This window comes from Nanorana parkeri, unplaced genomic scaffold (genome assembly GCF_000935625.1).
Source record: "Nanorana parkeri isolate BGI_ZX_2015 unplaced genomic scaffold, ASM93562v1 scaffold389, whole genome shotgun sequence".
Lineage (NCBI taxonomy): Eukaryota > Metazoa > Chordata > Amphibia > Anura > Dicroglossidae > Nanorana > Nanorana parkeri.
The window spans coordinates 1,224,518-1,246,582 of record NW_017306657.1 but is presented as its reverse complement, the minus strand read 5'-3'; the positions used below and the strand labels follow the sequence as shown (position 1 = coordinate 1,246,582).

At 44.4% G+C, this 22,065-nt stretch overlaps 2 protein-coding genes across 3 annotated transcripts; one reads left to right on the top strand and one right to left on the bottom strand.

Moving 5' to 3' along the window:
* Positions 1-4,510: 4,510 nt before the first annotated feature.
* On the top strand, positions 4,511-8,048 carry MRPL41 (mitochondrial ribosomal protein L41). Its single transcript, XM_018559354.1, has 2 exons — positions 4,511-4,598; positions 7,572-8,048. The coding sequence occupies exons 1-2, from the start codon at positions 4,527-4,529 to the stop codon at positions 7,986-7,988; spliced, it is 489 nt and encodes a 162-aa protein (XP_018414856.1). The 5' UTR covers positions 4,511-4,526; the 3' UTR covers positions 7,989-8,048.
* A 3,092-nt stretch (positions 8,049-11,140) lies between these two features.
* On the bottom strand, positions 11,141-21,441 carry DPH7 (diphthamide biosynthesis 7). Of its 2 annotated transcripts, none has more exons than XM_018559349.1 (10): positions 21,404-21,441; positions 19,486-19,650; positions 18,507-18,643; positions 15,515-15,602; positions 15,230-15,321; positions 14,869-15,035; positions 14,196-14,268; positions 13,876-13,941; positions 12,702-12,868; positions 11,141-11,636 (listed from the first exon to the last, which is right to left on the bottom strand). In XM_018559349.1, exons 2-10 carry the CDS (start codon positions 19,624-19,626, stop codon positions 11,215-11,217), a joined length of 1,353 nt encoding a protein of 450 aa, XP_018414851.1. In that variant the 5' UTR covers positions 19,627-19,650; positions 21,404-21,441; the 3' UTR covers positions 11,141-11,214. The 2 variants fall into 2 exon arrangements, with proteins under 2 accessions (XP_018414851.1, XP_018414852.1); XM_018559350.1 differs by having other exon boundaries at positions 18,507-18,634.
* Positions 21,442-22,065: the final 624 nt, after the last annotated feature.

Below are 22,065 nucleotides of genomic sequence, written 5' to 3'. Positions count from 1 at the left end.
CAATTCAATTGCTAAAAGCACACTAAAATCAGTATCAGTACACACAAAAAAATATTTTCTGACTATATCTAAAAGATAAAACTGTATTGAGTTAATAAATAACAAATATTTGCAAATTTGAAATTGCGCCTTTTTGCAAAAAGGTAAAAAAATGAAGGTGCGCAAAACTGTAAATAAGCGACTTATGTTAAAAATAGTTTTTACGCTGTGTTGGTGTTTGTGTTGTGATAAAATGATACATGCGTATATTTAATTGCAACACAAGGTATCACAACGCATGGCAATGCATCACAAAGCTTTGCCATGCACTGCCACAGTTAAATTAATGTTTTTTTAAAAGAAAAAAAATCATGCACTGCAATGCATTCTAACAACGCACTGCAGCGCATGTGCATGGTGTACACCAAAATATGGTGCACTTGTATGTTATGTGTGTGGGGGGAGGGAGGGCTCTTTCTGCAGCCCCAGCACTCAATAAATGGGAAGCACTCAGTACAGAGGATTCATTCAGAAACTGATGACAGTAAATATTTTTACTATCATCAGTTTATAAATGGGGAGGAGCCTCTGTAGTGAGTGCTACTCCCCATTCATAAATTTATGAATGAACAGGAAGTGATCAGACGATCTTTTTTTTGCCCTGCAGAAGAGCCGCCCCCCCCCCCCGCCGGTGATATTACTACGGATCCCCGCTGCCACGGACCCTACAAGCGGGGGACAGCAGAGGGGATCCATAGAGTCTCTCATCCCTCCCTGGAGCGGCTCCTTACATGTGCACCTTGCTGTAAAGCTGGTGACGAATAGATGAGTGCGTTTATTTTGCTTAAGTGTATCCTCTGCAGCCCTAAAAAAAAGCAAAATAAAGTAGTATACCCACCACAAAAAAAACCTGATTTGAGGAAAGGCAGGTAGTCTATGGCCGTAGGATGCTGCCTTCCCGTTCCCCCTGGCCATAGAATTTTCCATCTCCTCCCCACTAGTACCCCAACCCTCCTTCTCTTCCTCACCACCAGCATCCCAACCCTCCTTCTCTTCCTCACCACCAGCACCCCAACCCTTCTCCTCATATTTATCCTTTGTCTACTGCTGCCTCATTGTATTCCACAAGTTAAATAAAGACCACCTGACTTTTGCTGCCTCAACGAGAAACTGACCAGCATCCTCTCGGATACCAATAAGTCATTTGTGAAGATCTGGCAACCCTGGATAGACTATACCCACCCCTCTCTGGCCCCAGCTAGCCTAATAGCCCTCTAGGCAACCACAATTAAAGAGCTCGTTCCAATCAGACCCAGTGCCCCCCTAACCACTCCCCCCCCCTCCCTTCTTTTCTTTTTCTTTCCTCTTTGCCCCTTGCCACCTGGCACACTGCCTTCCGGATTCCCTTATTCGGACAACCCTCTTTCAACTGGATTTATTCCCAACTTGAAGAACCCGGAGCACTTATGACCTCAATTGAGACCCACTTGACATCAGACAATGTCTCCGCGTTCCAGAGTTACCTGTACTTCTGTATTGTTTACTGTGTTATGTACCCTATCTAATGTCAAAACTCAATAAAAACTTTGAAACGAAATAAAGACCACCTGTGTGCAATCTAAGTGTCACATGATCTCAGTATACAGTATATACACCTGTCCTGAAAGGCCCCAGAGTCTGCAACACCACTGAGCAAGCGGCACCACCAAGCAAGAGGCAGCAAGAAGACCAAGGAGCTCTCCAAACAGGTCAGGGACAAAATTGTGGAGAGTAAAGCTCAGGGTTGGGTCATAAACAAATATCTGAAAATTTGAGCATCCCATTGAGCACCATTAAAGCCATTATTAAAAAATGAAAAGAATATGGAACCACAACAAACCTGCCATGAGAGGGCCGCCCACCAAAACTTAAAGACCAGGCAAGAAGGGCATTAATCACAGAGGCAACAAAGAGACCAAAGATAACCCTGATGGAGCTGCAAGGCTCCACAGTGGAGATTGTAGTATCTTCATGGAATAGTGGACAGAGAAAAGCCATTGCTTACAGAAAAAAAATAAGCTGGGGTCCTGTTCCTTTAGACAATTGTCTGAAAGATAAATCATGTGGTTTTGTCTCCCTGTGTGATCTTCTATGTCCATTCACAGAATGCCATATACACTGTGTAAAAAATTCAAGACATTTTGTGAATAACCACAGATGGGTCGGGGGTGCATAATCTATCATTTTACCGAATGCAGCAGCTAGCCACAGATGGGCTGTTCATTAGTACTGAGATATTAGTAGATTGCAAATAGCCAAAAACATTTTTTCCTGGAGTTTGCTTTAAAGTGGACCTTCTATAGCAAATGGAAGATTCACCTTTTTTTTATCAACCCTCTGCCCCCCAAAACAAATGGCTCTGAAAATATGCCATTTGCAAACTGCTCAGATTAAAAATAAAATACTAACTTTGGCCCCGTCGACAGACGCTGCTAGCATAGCTGAGAGCTCAAAATCCTGTGAGAATGCACTCTTGCAATAGGCTGAACAGACCCCCGTTTCTAGCTCCTCCAGGAGGTACGGTAACCTTTCATGTGCCTCCCGGAAAGTTTCTGATGGTGGGGCTGAGGTTTTTTTTTCTTTTTTAATTTTGGGTGAATGATTGGTTTACAAATTGCTTTTTAAAGCCATTTTTGTAAAGGGGGGGTAGAAGGCTGTCAAAAAGTGGACCTTCCATTTGACATGGAAGGTGCACATTAAATGTAGTTACAGCACACTTTAGGGATTTCCAGAGGGGTCTTCTGTGTTTGGTCCTTAGTGATAAACAATCACTAATATAAACACTTGCAGGAAACACAAACCGGGGCTTCCTCAGAGTTTTTATTTCCCCAAGGTTCCATTTTTTTCCTACAGGGAATCCATTGTATCAGCTGTGTTTAGAACTGTATTTCCAACTCATTTAGCAGAACAATATGTAACTGGTAATGAGTAGAGCTTAATGACACAAACAGAGGTCGTTAAAGAAATTATCCCGACAGCCATAATTCAGCAATAGATGGGTCCATATTGTATGTTTGGATGAACGGTGTGGCCGTAATGTTAATGACCCACATCAGACTTCAAACGAACATAACCCTGGAAGTCTGCCTGGGGCAAGAAAGATTGTGCATGGAGGCCACCAATCACTGCAGACAGTGTTATCCAACCAACTATCTATGTAACTGTACATGAATACAGGAGCTTAAATTCAATTATGAATTGTATACATGGACTTCTGTAGAGCACTGTCACAGCTTCTGAATAACCTAATACTAGCTTTCTGAATGTCTGACAAATATATGGCTGCTACAATAATAATATAGGTGAAATAAACACATTGTTGGGTCCATTAGGGGTTAATGAGTGCAGAAGCACAAGTAACTAAACTTTATACAATGTTAGTATTTTTTGTATCTATATTAAGCAAATATTTCAAGTGACACTAAATCTTGAAAATGTATTCAAGTACCCTATTAACAAAAATGTATCTTATTTGTGTATCACTTGGCTATAGATCCTCAAATCATCTCTGAAGTTTCTCTATCACCCGTGTGTGTACATTTCAGCTTGACTTAGACCCCATTCACACTGACCAATTTGTAGCGTGATTTCCACTCAAAAATCACTCAATGTAGTCCATCCAATGCATTTCAATGGAGCTGTTCACACCTCACAGCTCAATGTTGAATGTAGCTTGTAGCTCAAGCTTGCTGCTCGAACATGACCTATTTTTCCAGCGGATTTTGTGCGATTTGCCCCCCATATGCTTTGATAGACTGCCAAAAGAAGAGCTGCGTAGTGCAACAAAATGTGCACTGTAGCTAATTGCCGTGCAGCTCAAATCAGCGCTGAGAAAGCGCATTTTTGTATGTAGTTCAGTGTGAATGGGGTCTTACTGAACTCTGTAAACAACAGATTTCTTTTGTTACAGCAGAGCAGTCAGGAATAGACAGGGAAACTTGAGGTCAGTGCTCCACTTCCTTCAAATGAATGTACACGATCTTCATTCAACTATTGCTCAATTAATGTTGTCAAGTAAATATTTCATATTTACTTGACAACAATACTTAAATTTATTTATTTTTAATCCTTAACATAACAAACTGAGCACTGGGGCCAAGCAAAAAGCAATGTTAACATCTCAAATACTATCTGAGACAATACTGTATGTAGCATTCTGAGCTATTATCTGAGAGCACCCTAATTCATTAAGAAAACCGAATTCTAACCTAATAAAATACTGAGAAAGATTCACGGATAAATATTCACCAATTTCTATGAATGTAAATAGTTTATATTTATTTTACTCTCAACAATGTCAAATTGGTTTGTTCTGTCAGAGAGTGCGGCAAATCTTTGAGGAAGCCACGCCCCTGACAACAGCGGACAGAACGTTACACCCTCCACAGCCGAGAAAGAGCAGGAGGGGCGGTACAAACGAAGCTCCAATCAGAAGTCAGAATGTAAATCAGTCAAGCTTCTTTCGTTGTTTCGCTGTAATTGGACGGTGAGGACGAGGCTTGACACGCATGTGGGTCCTGTCTCCGTCTGCTCTGCCGTGTGACATTGACTTTCCGGTTGGCCCGGAGCGGCTGGTGAAGGTGAGCCCTATGTGGCGGATTCTATACATTTAAATTCTTTTTTTCAGGGACATGTGACTTCACCAGTCTGATAGAGGTATATGTCCATGTCCATGACTGTTGATCATAGGGCCTCTTCTACTGGCTTCACATGTCTGCTGCCGAGTTGCCCCTGGAAACATGTGCAAACTGTCTTGTCAGCAGAGGTGGTCAGTGTTCCCTGATGTCCCAGGGCTGTTTACTAGAATTGTTTATGATTTCAATGATTGGGCAATTGTAGAATATATTCAATTTTTTGGCACATCTAGATACATCTGTAGTGTATGTTGATATCCTCTTAGCTCTTGATAGGAGAGGTGTCATGAAAGCATGTGTAGGGTGCCATTGCTGGCCACTTTTTGTATGCAAACACTAACTGACTGTTATGCTGATCTGCAGGCTTCAGGAGCTCCTGGGTCACAGTTCTGACTTTGCTTGCTGGGGATTCGTGAATGAGACGCTCTCCACCAGACGCTGAGCAAACTACAACTCCCAGCAGATCTGGCTTTCACATAGGTTAGCAACAGTCTGAGACAGGAAGCATATCTCTATGTTTTGTTTTTTTTGCTGTCAGCACCCCCATTCGGGGGGATTCCCCTCTATGTTCTGATGACAGTCGTCCCCAAGACTGAAAGTGAGGGGAGAATCCAACATTTTACAGCAAGAGATGAGGGAAAAACTTCCAATGGATCCATTTGTTTCAGGGCAAGCTGAGAGGAGACTCCCCTCTTCACTTGGGGAGATTTTTACTGACTTCCTGTGGCATCTCTGGGACAGGAAGTGAGGGTACATATTGTTAGTGGTACACAGATGGCAAAAAAATGACCCGACAGGGGATGTAACCCTTCCCTAAACTCACACAAACTAAACATAAAAAGAACTCCCCAGAAGAGATCATTAGTAATACTTGTCCTGCATCCCGCACCTCCGATGTTTGCTAAAGCAATTCTGAATTTGTGTAACCTGTGAGAGGTGCATTCAGGAGGCCATTCAAAAGATCTACCCAGTCTCCCTAGCTTACGAGAACTGGAGTGGATCCTCATCCTGGGGTCCAGTGTGGGTTGCTGTGCTGTGACAGAGCTTCATCCATATGTGCATTGGTTGTACAGCTCCCTTGCGCGCCCTGTAGAGATTCCGGGAGCCAGAATGTGATGTCACTCTGGTCCAGGCACCTCTACAGGGCACACGAGGGAGCTGTAAGCAATGCATGGATGGATGAAGCTCCCTCAAGGCCATAGCCCTATCCCACCTCAAGCTGACACTTGGCACCGGGCAGCATATTCTGAATGGCTGCTTGCCATGAGAACTGACAGTGCTGCGCTAGAGGGAGGCAGAGGAGCCTCTCACCTAGAAAAGTGGAAGGCACGCACACCCACTGAACACAGGGTTGCGACCCACTTTTGAATCTTCAGCATCCGTCACACCTCTGGGTGTGCGTGCGATGTTTGGTCCCCCACTAAGTATTGGGGGGGGTCTGTCTGCGGGCTGATAGCTCACTCCAGGAAACACTACTGGCATAGCTGTCAGAGCACTTTTCTTTTCCAAACAGGTTAAAAATCTACATTTCTAAAAGCAGAGGACCTGTAGAATAAAAAGGTGGTAGTTGCAATTTTTTATGTCGTGCTATATTTGCACAAATGTTCAAACCTATATTTTCAATTAACACATTGGGGGAGAATTTATCAAAACTGGAGCAGCTGTGCATGGCAACCAATCAGTTTCTCTCTTCAGTTTGTTCAGTTAAGCTTTGAAAATGAAAGAAGGAAGCTGATTGGTTGCCATGCACAGCTGCTCCAGATTTTGTCTGCTCCAGTTTTGATGAATTCCCCTTCAATGTCAATTAATTTTTTTATTGTTAAAATGTAAAAAATGACACTGAGTGGAGTAAATAGATAAAAAGCCATAAAATTGTGTTTGCCCACGAAATGGCAAACGGTTACGATACTCAAAAATGTCCATAGGCTTGGAAAACCTTTAGGGCCCCGTTCACACCTAAGAGTAGTATTAATCACACAAATGGCGCTCCGACACGGCGAGCCCACTCTAGGTGCGTTGTGCCATATCATACAATAAGTATCGTGTGATTAACGCAATGCTTAGGTGTCAATGGGCCCTTATAGCTCATCAATTTAGGAGTTCATAAATTAAATGATGGCGCTAAAATTATTCCTCCAGTTCCAGCGCACGCCAAGATACTCAATAAGTGCTACCACATCACTGTTTAGTTTACTTTCAAACGAGCGTCTTCGCTGTGCAGTGGGGGACAACTTTTACATTTTTTTTCCCACTAACCTTTATAGCCATCACAATTGGCAAGCCTCCTATGGATAGCATTGGGTAGGTACAAGCTCTCTTAAACAGGAACTGCAGGATATTTAAAAGTTAACTGCTAATTTTTGTCTAGGTTCCAAATAAAGAAGAAATACTCACCAAATCCTCGGTCCTGCCTGGCTGCTATACCGGTCCCTGCAGCCTCTTCTGCCTCTGGCTTCGGCAGTCTAAGGTCCTGTGAGTCATCACATCTAATACAGTGTATTAGATGTGAGGACACTGAGGGCCATACCACAGCCGGAGAGAGAGGTGAGAGGTCTCTGTTGCAGGATCAAGGATGGGGTGGGTTTATCTTTAGTCGGTCCCCCAGACAAAAACGAGCAGTTAACCCTTGCAGTGCGTGTATAGCAAATAGATTCTCACCAAGTGCCCGGGGACCGTGTAGTTGAGTGTTGGGCAGGGGAGGGGTGCACATTGCCTCCCTGTAGAGGTGATTAGGTGGCTTCACAGATGCCCGGATCACTTCTTTGTTGTAAGCAGCTGTTCAGTTTTGAATCAGCGTGTAGTGACTGGGACAGGGTCTTGACTACCCAGGATGAGCATTATCTTGGAGGCAGGCTCAATTTCTAGTTACATTCTGAAACTTTATCTTTCACCACAAATATATTTGTGTATCTCTTCCAGCAAACCATCATGGGGCTGCTTCAGAATGTTGTCCGAGGCCTGGTTCGTGGTTCAGACAGAATGGCCGAGATAACCAGTAAAATGGGACCTAACTCCTTCAACAGAGGACGAGGAACCAAGAAGATGGGGTATCTGACCTCCAACCGCAAGTTTGTCAAGGTGAAGGAGATGGTGCCGCAGTTCATAGTCCCCAATCTGACTGGGTTTAACTTAAAGCCGTACGTCACTTACAAGGCTCCTCCGGGAACAGAGGAGGAAATGTCTGCCGAAAAACTGTTTATGGAAACTGTAGCTCCAGCCATACAGAAGGACTATGAAGAGGGAACCTTCGATCCTGATACTCTAGAAAAATATGGATTTGAGCCCACACAGGAGGGCAAACTGTTCAAGTTGTATCCAAAGAATTATGTCCAATAGTGTGAAGTCACAGCATGGAATCTTGTCCATATTGTGGAACTTTCTTTTCTAATTAAATGTTACTCATGAAGTACAAGTCACAACTTTTTTTCTTTTGTACAAAATAAAGTGAAACACTGAGCAAGACTAAGTACCCAGCTAAAATCCATACATGTGTACTGTTTTCCTTAACTCCCATGGTCAGTGCTTGGAGCCAAAAGATATACCCATTCATTTCAGGCATTACTTCATGTGATAGGACTGATTGGCCCAGAACTGTCACATGCTGCTACATGCCTGGAAGTAATGTGTATACCCTTCTGGGGTCCATAGCCCTATGTAAACAACAACTCCAAATCTGAGCTGGCACAGGACTTTCCTTTGCCCCTGGCAGTTGGAGTGGAGTGAAGCGGAAGAAAGTTAAAGGATATCCCCCCCCCCCACCCAATGCTAGTGTAAGGACTTACCTTAAGTGAAGCCTCTTGATCCAATCAAATTCTTTCCTGTAGTTTTCAGGAGTCCTTCCAGTGCTGGTGCCGATCTCTGATCCAGTGCTGACTCCTCTCTCTTCCTGGCACATCCTGTCCCATGGAGTCTGTGCGGGTGCACGCTGCCTCTATTGACTTAGCTTGTGTCTCTCCTCGTCTCCCAGCCGAAGATCTGTACTGCGCATGCACCCGCCCATGTTCCTTTGTGGTCACATGAGACTTTTCAGATCTTCTGATGGGAACACGTGGCGGAGACACAGGTAAGTTTAAATCTTTTTTGTAACTTTTTAAAATGTTTTTGCAAATATCTACTGCTTGCTAGAAGTAGATACAGTACATGCAAAAACCCCCGAGGGTTTATATATCCTTTAGGTATGTGCTACTAGGGAGAGAGTAATTAAAGTAAACCTGAAACGTGCCCAATGCTCTGCAAATTTATGGTGAAGCAATTTCGTTTAAGGTGAGTATTTACAAGCTAGAATTACACATTGGCAATGGAATTAGAGTTAATGAGGCCAGTAAAGTCCCAGACATTTATGAGGCCTAGTTCAAAATGTTTAATGTAGAACTCTAGCCAGATTTTTTTTTTTAATGATTTGAAAAGGTTCATAACCTTTGTTAATCTTTTATTACCATATGTGTACCCATTCCCTATTCCTATACTTGGGGACATTAGCCCCGATGCTGGCGACGTACACTGTACGTCAGTCACGAAGGGGTTAAATTCACCTAAAGTGAGAGGAGGTGACAGCTGTCACCAGAACTGAAAGATATGGCCACTGTCCCTGTTCTGGTTTCAGTTTGACATTTTGGATTTCCCCCCCATTTTCTGTCCAACTGAAAATGCTAAACCAGCTTATAAATGCAGAATAACCCCCCCCAACAACATTAAAGGTCTGACTGACAAAGGTACCAACCCTTCCCAACCTTATTCCAAAACTGAGAAGAAAAAAAAAGTCCAGGACTCCCACTTTACATTTGACTGCCAGTGCAGACTGTGACTTGTAGTTCCTGTCCTAGTGGAAAACAAATTCAGATTAGGTCCCCTTTAGTACCTTCTTAATGAAAGAATTAAAGAGCTCAGCTAGCCAAACAAGCAATTTTATTGATAAAATCGCAGTAACAAAAATACAGATTAGCTTGCGCTGTAGTTGATGAAACATGCTGTGGGTCAGGATCCCACTTTTATAATATAAATACATTTTGCTGGTATATTGGGTTGTGCTCTTTTATCATACCTATATACAGTTCTGAGGGCTCAGGGAATTGTGTGATAGGAACAGGTATATGATGTATGTTTGCTTATTGCTTCATATTCATACCTTTTAGGAGTATAACAATGATCACATGGACCCCGTGTAATACAATTCAGGCATTGGTTCTGATCACACACCAGTCTAGTCTATAAAATTCTAGATGGACAAACGCATGTAGACTTCATGAGCTAGTTAGTCCCATTTAGAAGCCAGGAGATACTTCTCAGGAAAGTTTGTGATGTGTGTGATGAAGTGAAACTGGGTCCAAAGGAATGCAGAAAAATACCTACCGGTAGTACTTTCTGGTATGAGGAAGAATGGAATTTTTTCCCCTTCCTCCCATAATGCTCCACTGGATATCTGAGCAGCTAATGGCTAGGCCAGAGCACTTTCACCTGGTGGGGCACAGGGATAATACTAAGACGTAAGCTCCTACCAGATTGCAGACTAATAGGGCTTTTTTTCTTCACTGTGGTTGGGAAACAAAAGAAGCAGTAAAAGGCAAGGGGGTGCAGGCAATTAAGTGAACCTGTTGCTTTGCCGTGCATAGTGCAAGAGGCACAAGGTAAACTAGGACATGCATAGAGCAAGATGGAATCTTCTATCCTAAAAATGCTGGCACAGACTGAACACAAAGAAGTCACACATAAAAAGCACTCGCTGTGTTTACATCTGACAGTTCTCTGCTTCCAATCTCCTTGACACAGGAAATAAGTCTTTCCTGTATATAAAGTATCATTCTTTACATCAGTAATTTTGTTGGCATTTCTTCATTTATAATATTGGACACCAAAAGCTGCCCATCTGCATCTCTCTATAGGCTGATGAGTCTCTCCTGCGAATACTCGGATGGCAGCATGCAGCCTGCCAAAACTACAAGGCAGAGTGAGCTTGAGGCCTGCCACACACAAAATGAATGGCTGAGAACTCAAGGTACTTGGCAGTACTTTTGGGTACCTATCAGCTGGGGAGATGTCCCTACTTCGTGTGTGATCATCAGCAATGAGGAAAAAAAAAATCACCAGACCACAGCCAGCAATAAAAACCTGACAGGCTCTAAAACCCTTCCAAATTCTCTCCATAACTAAATGTTTTGGCTGGAGTTGCACTGTTAAGTGTATGAATGCTCACACTTCTAACTGGTACATGTGGAAGAACTAAAAAACAATAATTATTTCCAGCATCTTAGGGCCTAGTAGGTCTAAAGAAAGACAAAAACTAGCTGCCATGATACATCAGCAGCTATTCCCTTCCTGTTCTAGAAAAGTGGTAATGACGAGGTTGTGGTGGCTCAGCACAGTTCCACAGTGTGGATATTTCATGATTTCAGTGGATCGTCATTTTAAAATGGTGTTGGGATCTCTTTCGTTTTTTACATTAGACTAGAGTGCCATACTCCAAGGTGTGCCCAGCAGTCAGATTCCAGGCTCTAAGGCATTTGGGAGAAGCAGAATAAGAGGTAGGACAGATTGGTAAACCCAGGTGAGGCCAAAAGTGATGGTATCACTCTCCAGACTGTGTCATCTGCCACTGCCACCTCCACACATGCATGACATGGTCATAAAAGGAGCAGGTGGCCACTAGGCTGGTGTTTGCTGATCCGTATTCAGCAGAATTTTCCGATAGAGCCTTGTTGTCTAAATCCTTCTTTACAGGGTCAGTTTCAGGCAAGTATTCACCATGCTCATCCTCAAGAATCACGTCAAAGCTAGCAGTGGGTGACTCGTAGAAGATTTTCAGATTCTGCATGGGTTGGTCAAGGTTTGGTGCAGCCCCATCTGAGCCTATGCCATCTGGCTTATTGGCTGGCAGGGAAGCTGGCTCAGGATTGGTTGGTGAGTTGCATGATGGAGACAGTGTGGACCAATCGGCTCCATAGGCCAAGGAGTTGTGAAGAACATATGAGGAGACGATAGGGCAGCCATCTAATGAGGAACAAAAGTAACCATATAAGACTGGACTGTAGGTAGAATATTCTAAATCCTCCGGCTACGGTTTCCTAGTGAGTTCCTGATTACTGTAAACCAGTAAAATGGGGTTGAAGACCAGAATGAGAAGTTGGGAATGATAACTTCAATGTTTCTCTCAGGAAAGGTTTTCTTTGAATACTATTTCAATCATTAGAGTTTCTGTGCAAATAATATATTTAATCTGCAACAGGGAAACCTGCAATAAAAAGCAGACGAGGGGGGTAGTTTGCATTCCCCTCTCTAACTTTAAAAAAAAAAAACATTTTGTCTGTGTTGCTGTTGGAGAGTTTCCTTCACTTCCTGTGTTGTGAAAAGTTTGTTCCCCAGGACAGGAAGTGAGAGGAAATCTCTCTAAAGGAGCCCTGGACAGCAGTAAAACCTGACAAGGGTTCTAATCCATCCCTACTCTATCCTAAACTACAGAAAAAAACCATTTGGGGTATAGATAAGATACACTTTAATGTGACCAATAGTTGAACTCATACATGAAAATCACTCAGCCTCATAGTTCTAGCTGATCTGCGACAATGAAACTGTCACGTCAGCTCAATAGATCGGAAAGTGAGCGAACACATACCGTCGCTCACTTCTCGATCCTGTCCCTGCAGAGAGCCGTGACTGTCACTCGCCACTCCCTGCAGGGATTCCCCCCCTCCCCTGTCCGATCCTTCAGCGCTGACTGGCGGAACGGATGGGGGAGGGGCGGGTACAGCTGGCTCTGCCTCTAGATAGGCAGAGCCAGCTGTCAATCACGCAGCTAGGTGGATCTCAACAGTAATGTCGGGATCTGTCCCGGCTGCGGTACACTGAGCTTTGGGGGACGGGAGGGCAATATATAAAATGAACTGTTGTGTTTAGCTAGGAGAAGGGTACCTTTCCTATAGCTTTGTGAGCAGCAGCAGAAACGGGAATCTCAGCAATGTACAGTAGTCTCAGAGCAATATAGGGCACCAGGAGAATGATTCTATCCTTCAGCTGTGAGTTTACTCGAGTTTCCTGACGCTTCACTTCTGCACTTACCAGATGCATTGTCCAGGATGTGGAAGCCGCTATGCATACAGGCGGCCAGCAGGAGGGCGCTCTCTGTTGGGTGCCATTTCAGCCTCCAGACACCACCCTGAACATGAGTATCAGATACAGGCTGTCTCATCTGCCGCAAGTCCCAGATCAGAACATGTTCATCATAACTGAGATCCAAAAAGAAACATCAAAGTGAAAATCTAACAGCTCTTATTAGATATTAGAACATCGCTATCCTAGGAGGCTACTTATTTTTAAAGCCTGCAGTTCATTTACTTACATGTGAAAGCTTAATCTGGTCCCTTATCCGAAACCAGACTTGTCTAAGCAATGCTGATTTTAGATAAGGGCTCAGATTTCTGCAGCCCTCTGCTCTCCGAAGCGAATTAATGAGCAAAGGGCCCTAAATCCTGAACAGCCTCCTCTGTGTACTCATGTTTTACAGCATAAAGGGTGATGTTATTTGTGAAAATCTAATCTTTAATCCTGTTACGTATTCATGAAAAACAATATTATACCCTTTCTAAAATACCATCATAAATGACTGAAATCTAAATGATCTTTTCACAACAGAAATCAGGCTGAGAGTGGGAGGTTCTGCACTGTGAGCAAATCAGATTTCTATTGCTTGGCAGTCACTCTAACTTGATTCAGGCTCTGGGGGCAGGAGTGGGTAGTGTTATGCAGCCTACAGGAAGAGCACAAAAGGAACTGTGTAATGATTCTCCTTGAAAAAACTGCAGTGAACAAGCAGGTGAAAAAGGAAGCTGCAGTACGAAAAGGGATGTCAGCCCTCGGACCAGGCAGTGTGGCAGGGGTGTGTGAATAACAAGATGAACTGAACATAAAGGGTCCAGGCACTTTTTGTTTTCACAGGGTTAAAAATAAAAATAAATTGGCATTTAGTTGTGGTCAAATCTATTCCCTGATTGCTGACATGGAAGTAAATAGAGTGAATTTCCTTTCTCATCAGGACTAGGGTGACAATGATGATGTATATGAAACACTTTACCGCCATCTACTGGTAAACTATGAGTAGTGCAGGCTTTATAACCTGGCGTGTACAGTGAATGGAATCGAAGAATTCAGGTTTGCATCTCCAGTGTTGTACAAAAAGCGCATTTGTGGAAACAGTCCTGCAGTTATAAAGAGAAGATTGTTCAAGATTTCTCACCTTCCTGTCGCCAGAATATTCTCCCGAAGAGGGTGACTCTGAATGCTGCACACTCCCATTGAATGCCTGATAACGAGAGACATAAGGCTTAATCATGACATATTTCTATGGGTGACACAATCATAATCACTCTTTGGGAAGATTGTACAGTTCAAAGAGGTCAGTCACATTGGTAATCAGATTTATCTACTGAATTCTGATATGGGGAAGAATATGAACATCCTGTATGTTGACTACAGCAACAGTCAGATTTTTATTCTGCGCACCAATGGGACAGCAGCATGACATGATAAATCAGTTCACACAATGACTGTGCTTACCGTTTGCTGGTAAATATTGGGTGGTCCGGTGTAGATCTTGTATCCCATCCTCGCAGTAAACAATCATCTCCACCTAAACAGAAAAATAAGGAGATAGGTTTTCACCTGCTGTAACCAAGTGTGTTATTCAGTGCTCTGTCCAGTCCCCTTTCCCAGACTTCAGATCCATCTCTTTTGACAGCCTTCAGTCCTTTACCCTTTTAGGGTCCTCAGTCCCGTCTGCTCCAACGGATCGCCGTACCCTTTCCCCAGACCCCAGCCTGTTTCCTTTCACGGCCCTCATTCGTGTCCCTTACTACGGTCCTCATTCCTTTACACGGTCCTCAGCCCTGTCCCCTTTCACAGTCCTCAGGCCCATCTCCTACCCCTGACTTCAGTCCAAACCTTAGTCCCATCCCCTTCTCCGGCCTCAGTCCCGTCCGCTTCCACGGTCTATAGTGTGGTCTCCTTCCCCAGACCTCAGTCCCATCCCCTTTCACGGTCCTCAGTCCTGTCTCCTTCTCCCATTCCAGGGCTTAGACTTTTGTGACATGCAGTTTGCACACATGAAAAACAGTAGCACAAACTGTAAAATAGAGAACATTTTATACATTCAAATCATTCCATAATAACTGCAATAAACAAGTCCAACATTACTGCCACAAGAATTCACTAATATGGTTCCTACACACACCTGAGAACACCGTACTGGAATTCCAGTAGTTGAATGCAGCGATCCAGGCTTCAAACCCATGGGCTCCCCACTGACACTGGATGTCCAGGGACGGTGAAGATTCCCCTACATGCACCAAACTGAGTCGCCCCTTTGAGTCGCTGCAAATGATCTTTATGGGAGAGTTACTAAAAAGGAGAGAGAACATCACAAAGCTGAACACAAGGCTGATGTAAACCAGAAAAAAGTCAAAGTGAGCATGTTTTTCATAGCTACCTGTTTTCAAAGTCACTAGATAAACTGCAGCTAAAATCTGATTTAACGCTGTGGGGAAAAAACGTTTTACCTTTTTATAAATTGGCCCAACATTTTCATAACTTACTTTTCTCTTCTTCCTGTGGACCAGTCGAGGGACAGAGCCAAGCAGTCGTCACCCACATCCATGCTGTGCACAAGCTCCACCTGGCAACTTTCCTACTGAAGAAAAATAGTCACTGCAGAAACCTGATCTGCTGAACAGCTATACTAAGAATACATCAAGAGGTATATTTATTAAATATGAATTCTGATTGGCTGCTGAAAGTTACTGCCCTTTGTGTTTGACATAAGCCTGTTAAACAATTACACAGTAGTTTGTGACTAAATAAGCGATGCTGTACAAACTTACCCCTCTGCTTTGTAGTTTATAAAGCTCTAGTGCCCCCTTTGCATTAGCAATACCCAACACAGGATGATCTGAGAGGGGAATGTGGCACCTAGAGAGAAAATAAGATATCCACTTTTACTGCCTTGACAGGTAATAAACATTCAAGTCCAAAAGGACTGGAATTCAGTTGTTTCCAAGATTTCACCAGACACTGGCTCAGTTCTCATTTCCCTTTGGGACTGCCGCTGATGTTACTAGTTTCCATGGTGCAAGCGAAGGGACTCATCTCCTGTGCTCATTGGCTGTCAAAAGTCAGAGTCAACCACAAAAAATGAAGAGAGGGAAAACCAGATTGTTGATTTCACCATAGATATAGTTGTCATTACATTACTTAGAGTATAGATGTCATGGACGCTGCCTCTGATGGCTTCCTTCTGAAATCACCAACTGGATAAAGAACGCAACAAATGAAACTCCAAGAAAAAGTCAGAATTCTTGCTTATTTGGAGGTCAGTTACTCAACAAAATGTTGAAACCAATGCATAAGCATCAAAACCAGGAAACCAGTATTTCCAGAGGGAGTGGTCAACAATTGGAACCTGTATACTCCGATCAGCCATTACATTATGATCACTGAGAGGTGGAGTTAATTACATTGATTATCTCATCACTATGGCACATTGAAGTGGGTGGGATATATCAGGGGGCAAGTGAAAATGTTGTCCCTGAAGTTGATGTGTTGGAAGCAAAAAAAAAAATGGGGAAAAAAGGGGAAAATTGTGATGGCAAGACAACTGGGTCAGAGCAACTCCGAAACTGCAGCTCTTGTGGAAAGTTCCTGGTCTACAGTGGTCAGGACCTACCAAAGTGGTCCAAGGAAGAAAAACCCGTGAACTGGCAGCAGGGTTATGGGCGGCCAAGGCTCAATGATGCACAAGGGGAGCGAAGGATGGCTCGTGAAGTCCGATCCAATAGAAGAGCTACTGTACCTCAAACTGCTGAAAAAGTTCATGTTGGTTCCGATAGAAAGGTGTCTAAACACAAAGTGCATTGCAGTTTGTATTATGGGGCTGGGTGCCCATGCTGATCTGTATCCACCTTCAAAAGTGCCTATAATGGGCATGTGGTCATCAGAACTGGACCACAGAGCAATGGAAGAAGGTGGCCTAGTCTTATGAATCACGTTTTCTTTTACATCATGTGGACGGCCATGTGTGTGGCTTAACCTGGGGAAGAGATGACACAAGGAGGCACTATGGGAAGAAGGTGGCAAGCTAGCGGAGGCAGTGTGATGCTTTGGGCAACCATCCTGCCATTCATGTGGATGTTACTTTGACATGTACCACCTACCTAAACATTGTTGCTGACCAAGTACACCCCTTCATGGAAATGGTATTCCCTGATGGCAGTGGCCTCTTTCAGCAGAATAATGTACCCTGTCACACTGCAAGAATGGTTCAAGGAACACAACAACGAGTTTGAGGTGAACCTGGCCTCCAAATTCTCCAGCTCTCAATCCAATCAAGCACCTGTGGAATGTGCTGAAAAAAAGTCTGGTCCATGGAGGCCCCACCTCACAACTTACAAAACTTAAAGGATCTGCTATTGACGGGTTGGTGTCAAATACCCCAGTATAGATTTTTATCTTTAGTTTAGGATAGAGTAGGGATGGATTAGAACCCCTGTCAGGTTTTACTACTGTCCAGGGCTTCTTTAGAGAGATTTCTTCTCACTTCCTGTCCTGGGGAAGAAACTTTTCACAACACAGGAAGTGAAGGAAACTCTCCAACAGCAACACAGACAAAGGCAAAATGTTTTTTTTTTTAAAGTTAGATAGGGGAATGCAAACTACCTCCCTCATCTGCTTTTTATTGCAGGTTTCCCTGTTGCAGATTAAATATATTATTTGCACAGAAGCTCTAATGATTGAAATTAGGGATGTCCCGATACCGATGCTAGCTTCCGTATCGGGCCCGATACAGGGCATTTTCACAAGTACTTGTACTTGTGAAAATGCCCCGGTACCTAACGCCGATGCTTGCGCATCAGTGTTGATTTCGTATTGCCCGGGACATATAGTTCCGGGCGCCGTGCAAACGAGAGCAGGGGGCCGTGGAGCGGTGACGGCGGGAGGCGTGAAGCGGTGACGGCGGGGGGCGTGAAGCGGTGACGGAGCCGGACACATGGAGCTGTGACAGGCTCTGTCACCTCCCTCAGCCTCTGTCCCCGGCTCGTTCTTGTCACAGGAGTTCTAGCACACTGCTGTGCTAGAACTCCTGTGTTGGAGGTGACAGGGCCAAAGAGTACCTGCATACCTACAGAGGTCTAGTGAAGTTCATGCCTCGACGGGTCAGGGCTGTTTTGGTGGGAAAAGGGGGACCTACTCAATATTAGGGGGGTGGTCACAATGTTATGGCTGATTGGTGTATATGGCAAGGATACTTAAAAGCAAAAACTTGTGGCCAGTGCAGCATAGTGCTGACCCATTTCACTCCCTGCATAGAGTATTTGTAATGCACCCTGCTTACCTGAAAATCTCATGGTTGTGGTGTAATCTGTCCCATCCTGTTCCTCTCACCTCACCTTTGGCTGCAAAGTATGGTGGGTACTCCCACTGGCCAATAGGCAAGCAAGGAGTGCAGTAAGGGATAGCTGGGGCCCATAAGAATTCTGGCTAATTTTTCCACAAAAAGGCCAGGGCATATGCAATTTATACATAAAGACTTGTGCTTATAGTGTGCTCAGAATATGGGCAATAAACTAGTTACTATTCTAAACCAAGCATTTTAGCTGCTAGTACTGTGGAGTTATTCGTTCTGAAATATCACAACAAAGACTTTGAAGTGGTGTTTCAGTCAGTTTTAAACAGTATAGAAACACCTGCTGTTGATTTACATTAGAAGCCTGGCATCACATGCCATAAAGTTGTTTATACCTCATACACTGTGCAGTCTATGCTGTACTCATTCCATAGAAAATAATCTTTGGCATGAGGATCAAACGGAGTACTTACCATTTCATGTCCAGTATGGCGGCTGTTTCAATCCTCTGCAGCTCTGTTACGGGTGAAAAAAGCTGGTGGGGATCATAGGTATAGAGGTAGAGGCGGCCCAGCCGCATATGAGGATCGTCGCTTTTCTCCTCGCCGTGCTGTGGGTATAAGAACAGTTTTATTGGTGAGGAGGCAACACAGAGAACAAAATAACGTGCAAGGTGCAGGGGTGACACCAAGAGCCACGATCCATAACGACCAATGATCTTTCATCTTTAGTTAGTTTGCAAGCAGTTCAATCAATGAAAGGTGATTTGTTGCTATGGGTTACTGTACCCTGCAAGATTCTCTAGTAATAATATAAGGTAATGGCTAATGGACAAACCCTAATGACTAAAGGGCATAGACAGTTGGCAGTAGTCCCACACTTAGGCACAGATTTACACTCTGTATTTCGGGACATAGCAGGCTCTCTTCCTCAAACCGACATAGTGATGATCAGCAATGGCAGCCTCTGTGTTTTCCTTTATACTACATTGGAGGTTGTGTTGTGAGGTCCATATGGATGCAGATATAGATGCAGGCCACACATGATACAATTTGGTTACACAATCTCCATCTGAACAGGGACCATCTGGACAATCCATTACATTTTTTATCCAATCGGACAGGTCCTTGTACTACATATTTGTTGGTAGATCTAAAGGAAATTGTACAAATAGGTGTATGGCCTGCTTAAGTGGAGTTTGATTATAGCTAAGGAAAATTATTTATTTTTTAGGTACAGGCAGTTGAAGTTTTTTGGTACAATTTGGCTGTTGATAAAGAAGCTTTTAGCTTTTCTACGTCCTCTAATTGCTGGCAGATTGAGCATAGACTTTGTATATAGTAGTATAAAAGAAGCCCAGTGGTGTTGATTATTGCATGGATTATAGACAAGTAAGAACCGTGATCTAAAAGTTCAACCAATAAGATAAGAGTATGAAGTACTACTACTCACGTTGCCATCTGGCTTCTTCAACTGATATGTGCCACAGGCCAGGACCGTGTTCCAGTCATCCACAGGACACCATTCCACAGCATCCGCACTGTACTCTGTATCTGTGATCTGTAATGTCTGAGTCTTGCTGCTCACCGCCATGTCTGTCCGTGGACATTACCTCCCCTAATACCAGAGCAGAAAATATAATACTACAACAGTAAGCTACTGCGTTATAATAAATGTACACACAAATTTGCCTCTGTATGTTTGAGCTGTGTATAATAATAAACAAGAGTGTACTATACAAACATATCAATAAAAAACATATTTTATACACATTCTAGCCAAATTGTGTCTGTTTGATTAAACAGGACAACTACAATACAAGTGCACACTGGCATGGTGACAGAGAGTGAAGTGAGCATTGGTGGACAGCAGGGTTGTGTGTTGGCAAACAACGGGGTTGTGCACTGGTGGATAGTGGGATTTGTGAGGTGCCGGGACAGTAGAGGGTGACAGACAACAAGGTCCTGTGACAGCAGAGAGTGACAGGCAGTGGGCTCCTGGAAAGGCAGAAGGTGGCAGACAGCAAGGTCCTGTGACAGTGGAGGGTAGCAGACAGCAGGTCCCTGCATTGGCACAAGATGGTGGAAGGGTGGGGGGCTCCCATAGCATCAGAGGGTGGCAGGCAGGGGGGTCCTGCAGTGGAAGAGGGTGGTGAACAGCTGGGTCCTGCAGTGGCACAAGATGGTGGAAGGGGGGCTCCCATGGCATCAGGGAGTGGCAGACCATGGGGTCCTGCTGTGGCAGAGGGTGGTGGACAGGGGGTTACTGTGGTGGCAGAGGGTGGTGGACAGGGGGGTACTGCAGTGGCAGAGGGTGGTGGACAGGGGGGTACTGTGGTGGCAGAGGGTGGTGAACAGCTGGGTCCTGCAGTGGCACAAGATTGTGGAAGGGGGAGGATCCCATGGCATCAGGGGGTGGCAGACCATGGGGTGCTGCAGTGGCAGAGGGGTGAACAGCTGGGTCCTGCACTGACAGAAGGTGGTGGACAGCGGGTCCTTTGGTGGAAGAGGGTGGTGGACAGCGGGTCTTTTGGTGGAAGAGGGTGGTGGACAGCGGGTCTTTTGGTGGAAGAGGGTGGTGGACAGCGGGTCTTTTGGTGGAAGAGGGTGGTGGCCAGCAGGGTTCTTTAGCAGTGGAGGGTGGTGGACAACGTGCTTCTGTAGAAGCTGAGTGAGGCGGACAATAGAGTCTTGTAATGGCGGAGGGTGGGGGATAGCGGGGTCCTGTGGTGGCAGACAGTAATGTGCCGGAGAGCAGGGTCCTGCGGTGGAGGAAGATGATGGACAGCAGGGTCTTGTGGTGGGGGATATTGGGGTCCTGTGGGGGCAAAGGTGGCAGACAGTGGGCTCCTTTCCTTCCTTGATGCATGTCCAAGACAGGAAATGAAAGGAAATCTACCCAATAGGACAAAGACAGAAGAAAGGGGGAAAGAGATTTTAACCATTTGTTACTATCAAAACATGTTGGCTTTAGAGAAGCTTTCAAGTTAAAAAGAAAAAAGAATTCCCTGATGATCTCCTGAGGGTGCTGTGAAGTGCACTGTGCTTGATACCTGCAGTCAGGTTAGAGTGATCCAGCAAGCAGCTCTGTATACATGTACAGATCACTGATAACATAATAAGATGACGAAATGGGCAGGGTGAGAAATACAAGATAAATGAAGAATCACAAAAGGGGAGGGCTGGGATGTCAGTTAGATTCGGATTGATGCAGATTCCAGCACTCTGCTCACACCACACATATGACTGACTTACATGTAACAATCAGTATCAGTGGTGTCAGAGTCTGGCTGAGTGTTGTCCTAGACACAATAATGGCTTCCAGTGTATGAGTGATGTGTGTGCATACATGCAATGTACATGTGACTCACCTGCATGCAGCACTGCCAGCAATACATCTACTTCCGGGTCTCTGCTGTGCTTGTCCCTCCTCCCTACACGGTGACTGACAGGAGGCTCAGCCAATAGAGAACGCCTGAGAAGTGAGCAGGGTGAGATCAATGTGCTTATCCCAGCCTTCTGCTCACATAGCTCAGAGAAGGGTATTTGTTTTATCCCAGATACTTTATAGTCACCTTTGTAGCACTGTGTCTAACAGCAGGCTGTGGGGGAGCTACAAGTGTCATTCATTACATCCCTAAAGTCACCCTGTTGTGAAAAAAAAAAAAAAAAACCTGGAAAAGAAGAGGTATAATAGTATACCTATCCTGCTGCCTATGATTGGGATCTTCACTCTCTTGCAGAACTGTCCCAGTCAAAGGATTTTCATCATCAGACACACTTTGAGGAGTATCAGATGCCTGGTCTCCCTCTCCGCGCTGCGGTTCCACCCGATGGCTGCTTTGTCACTTCTGTATCCTGTAGGGGGTTGAAGGATGGAACCATGGAGCTCAGCGGGAGAGCAGACATCCCACACCTCCATAATCCCTTTAAAATGTCCCCTCTTTCTGGCTCTTTTTAATCTAATGCAGTGCTCCCCAACCTTTTTATCGCCGCGGACCGGTCAACGTTTGATAATTTTACCGTGGCCCGC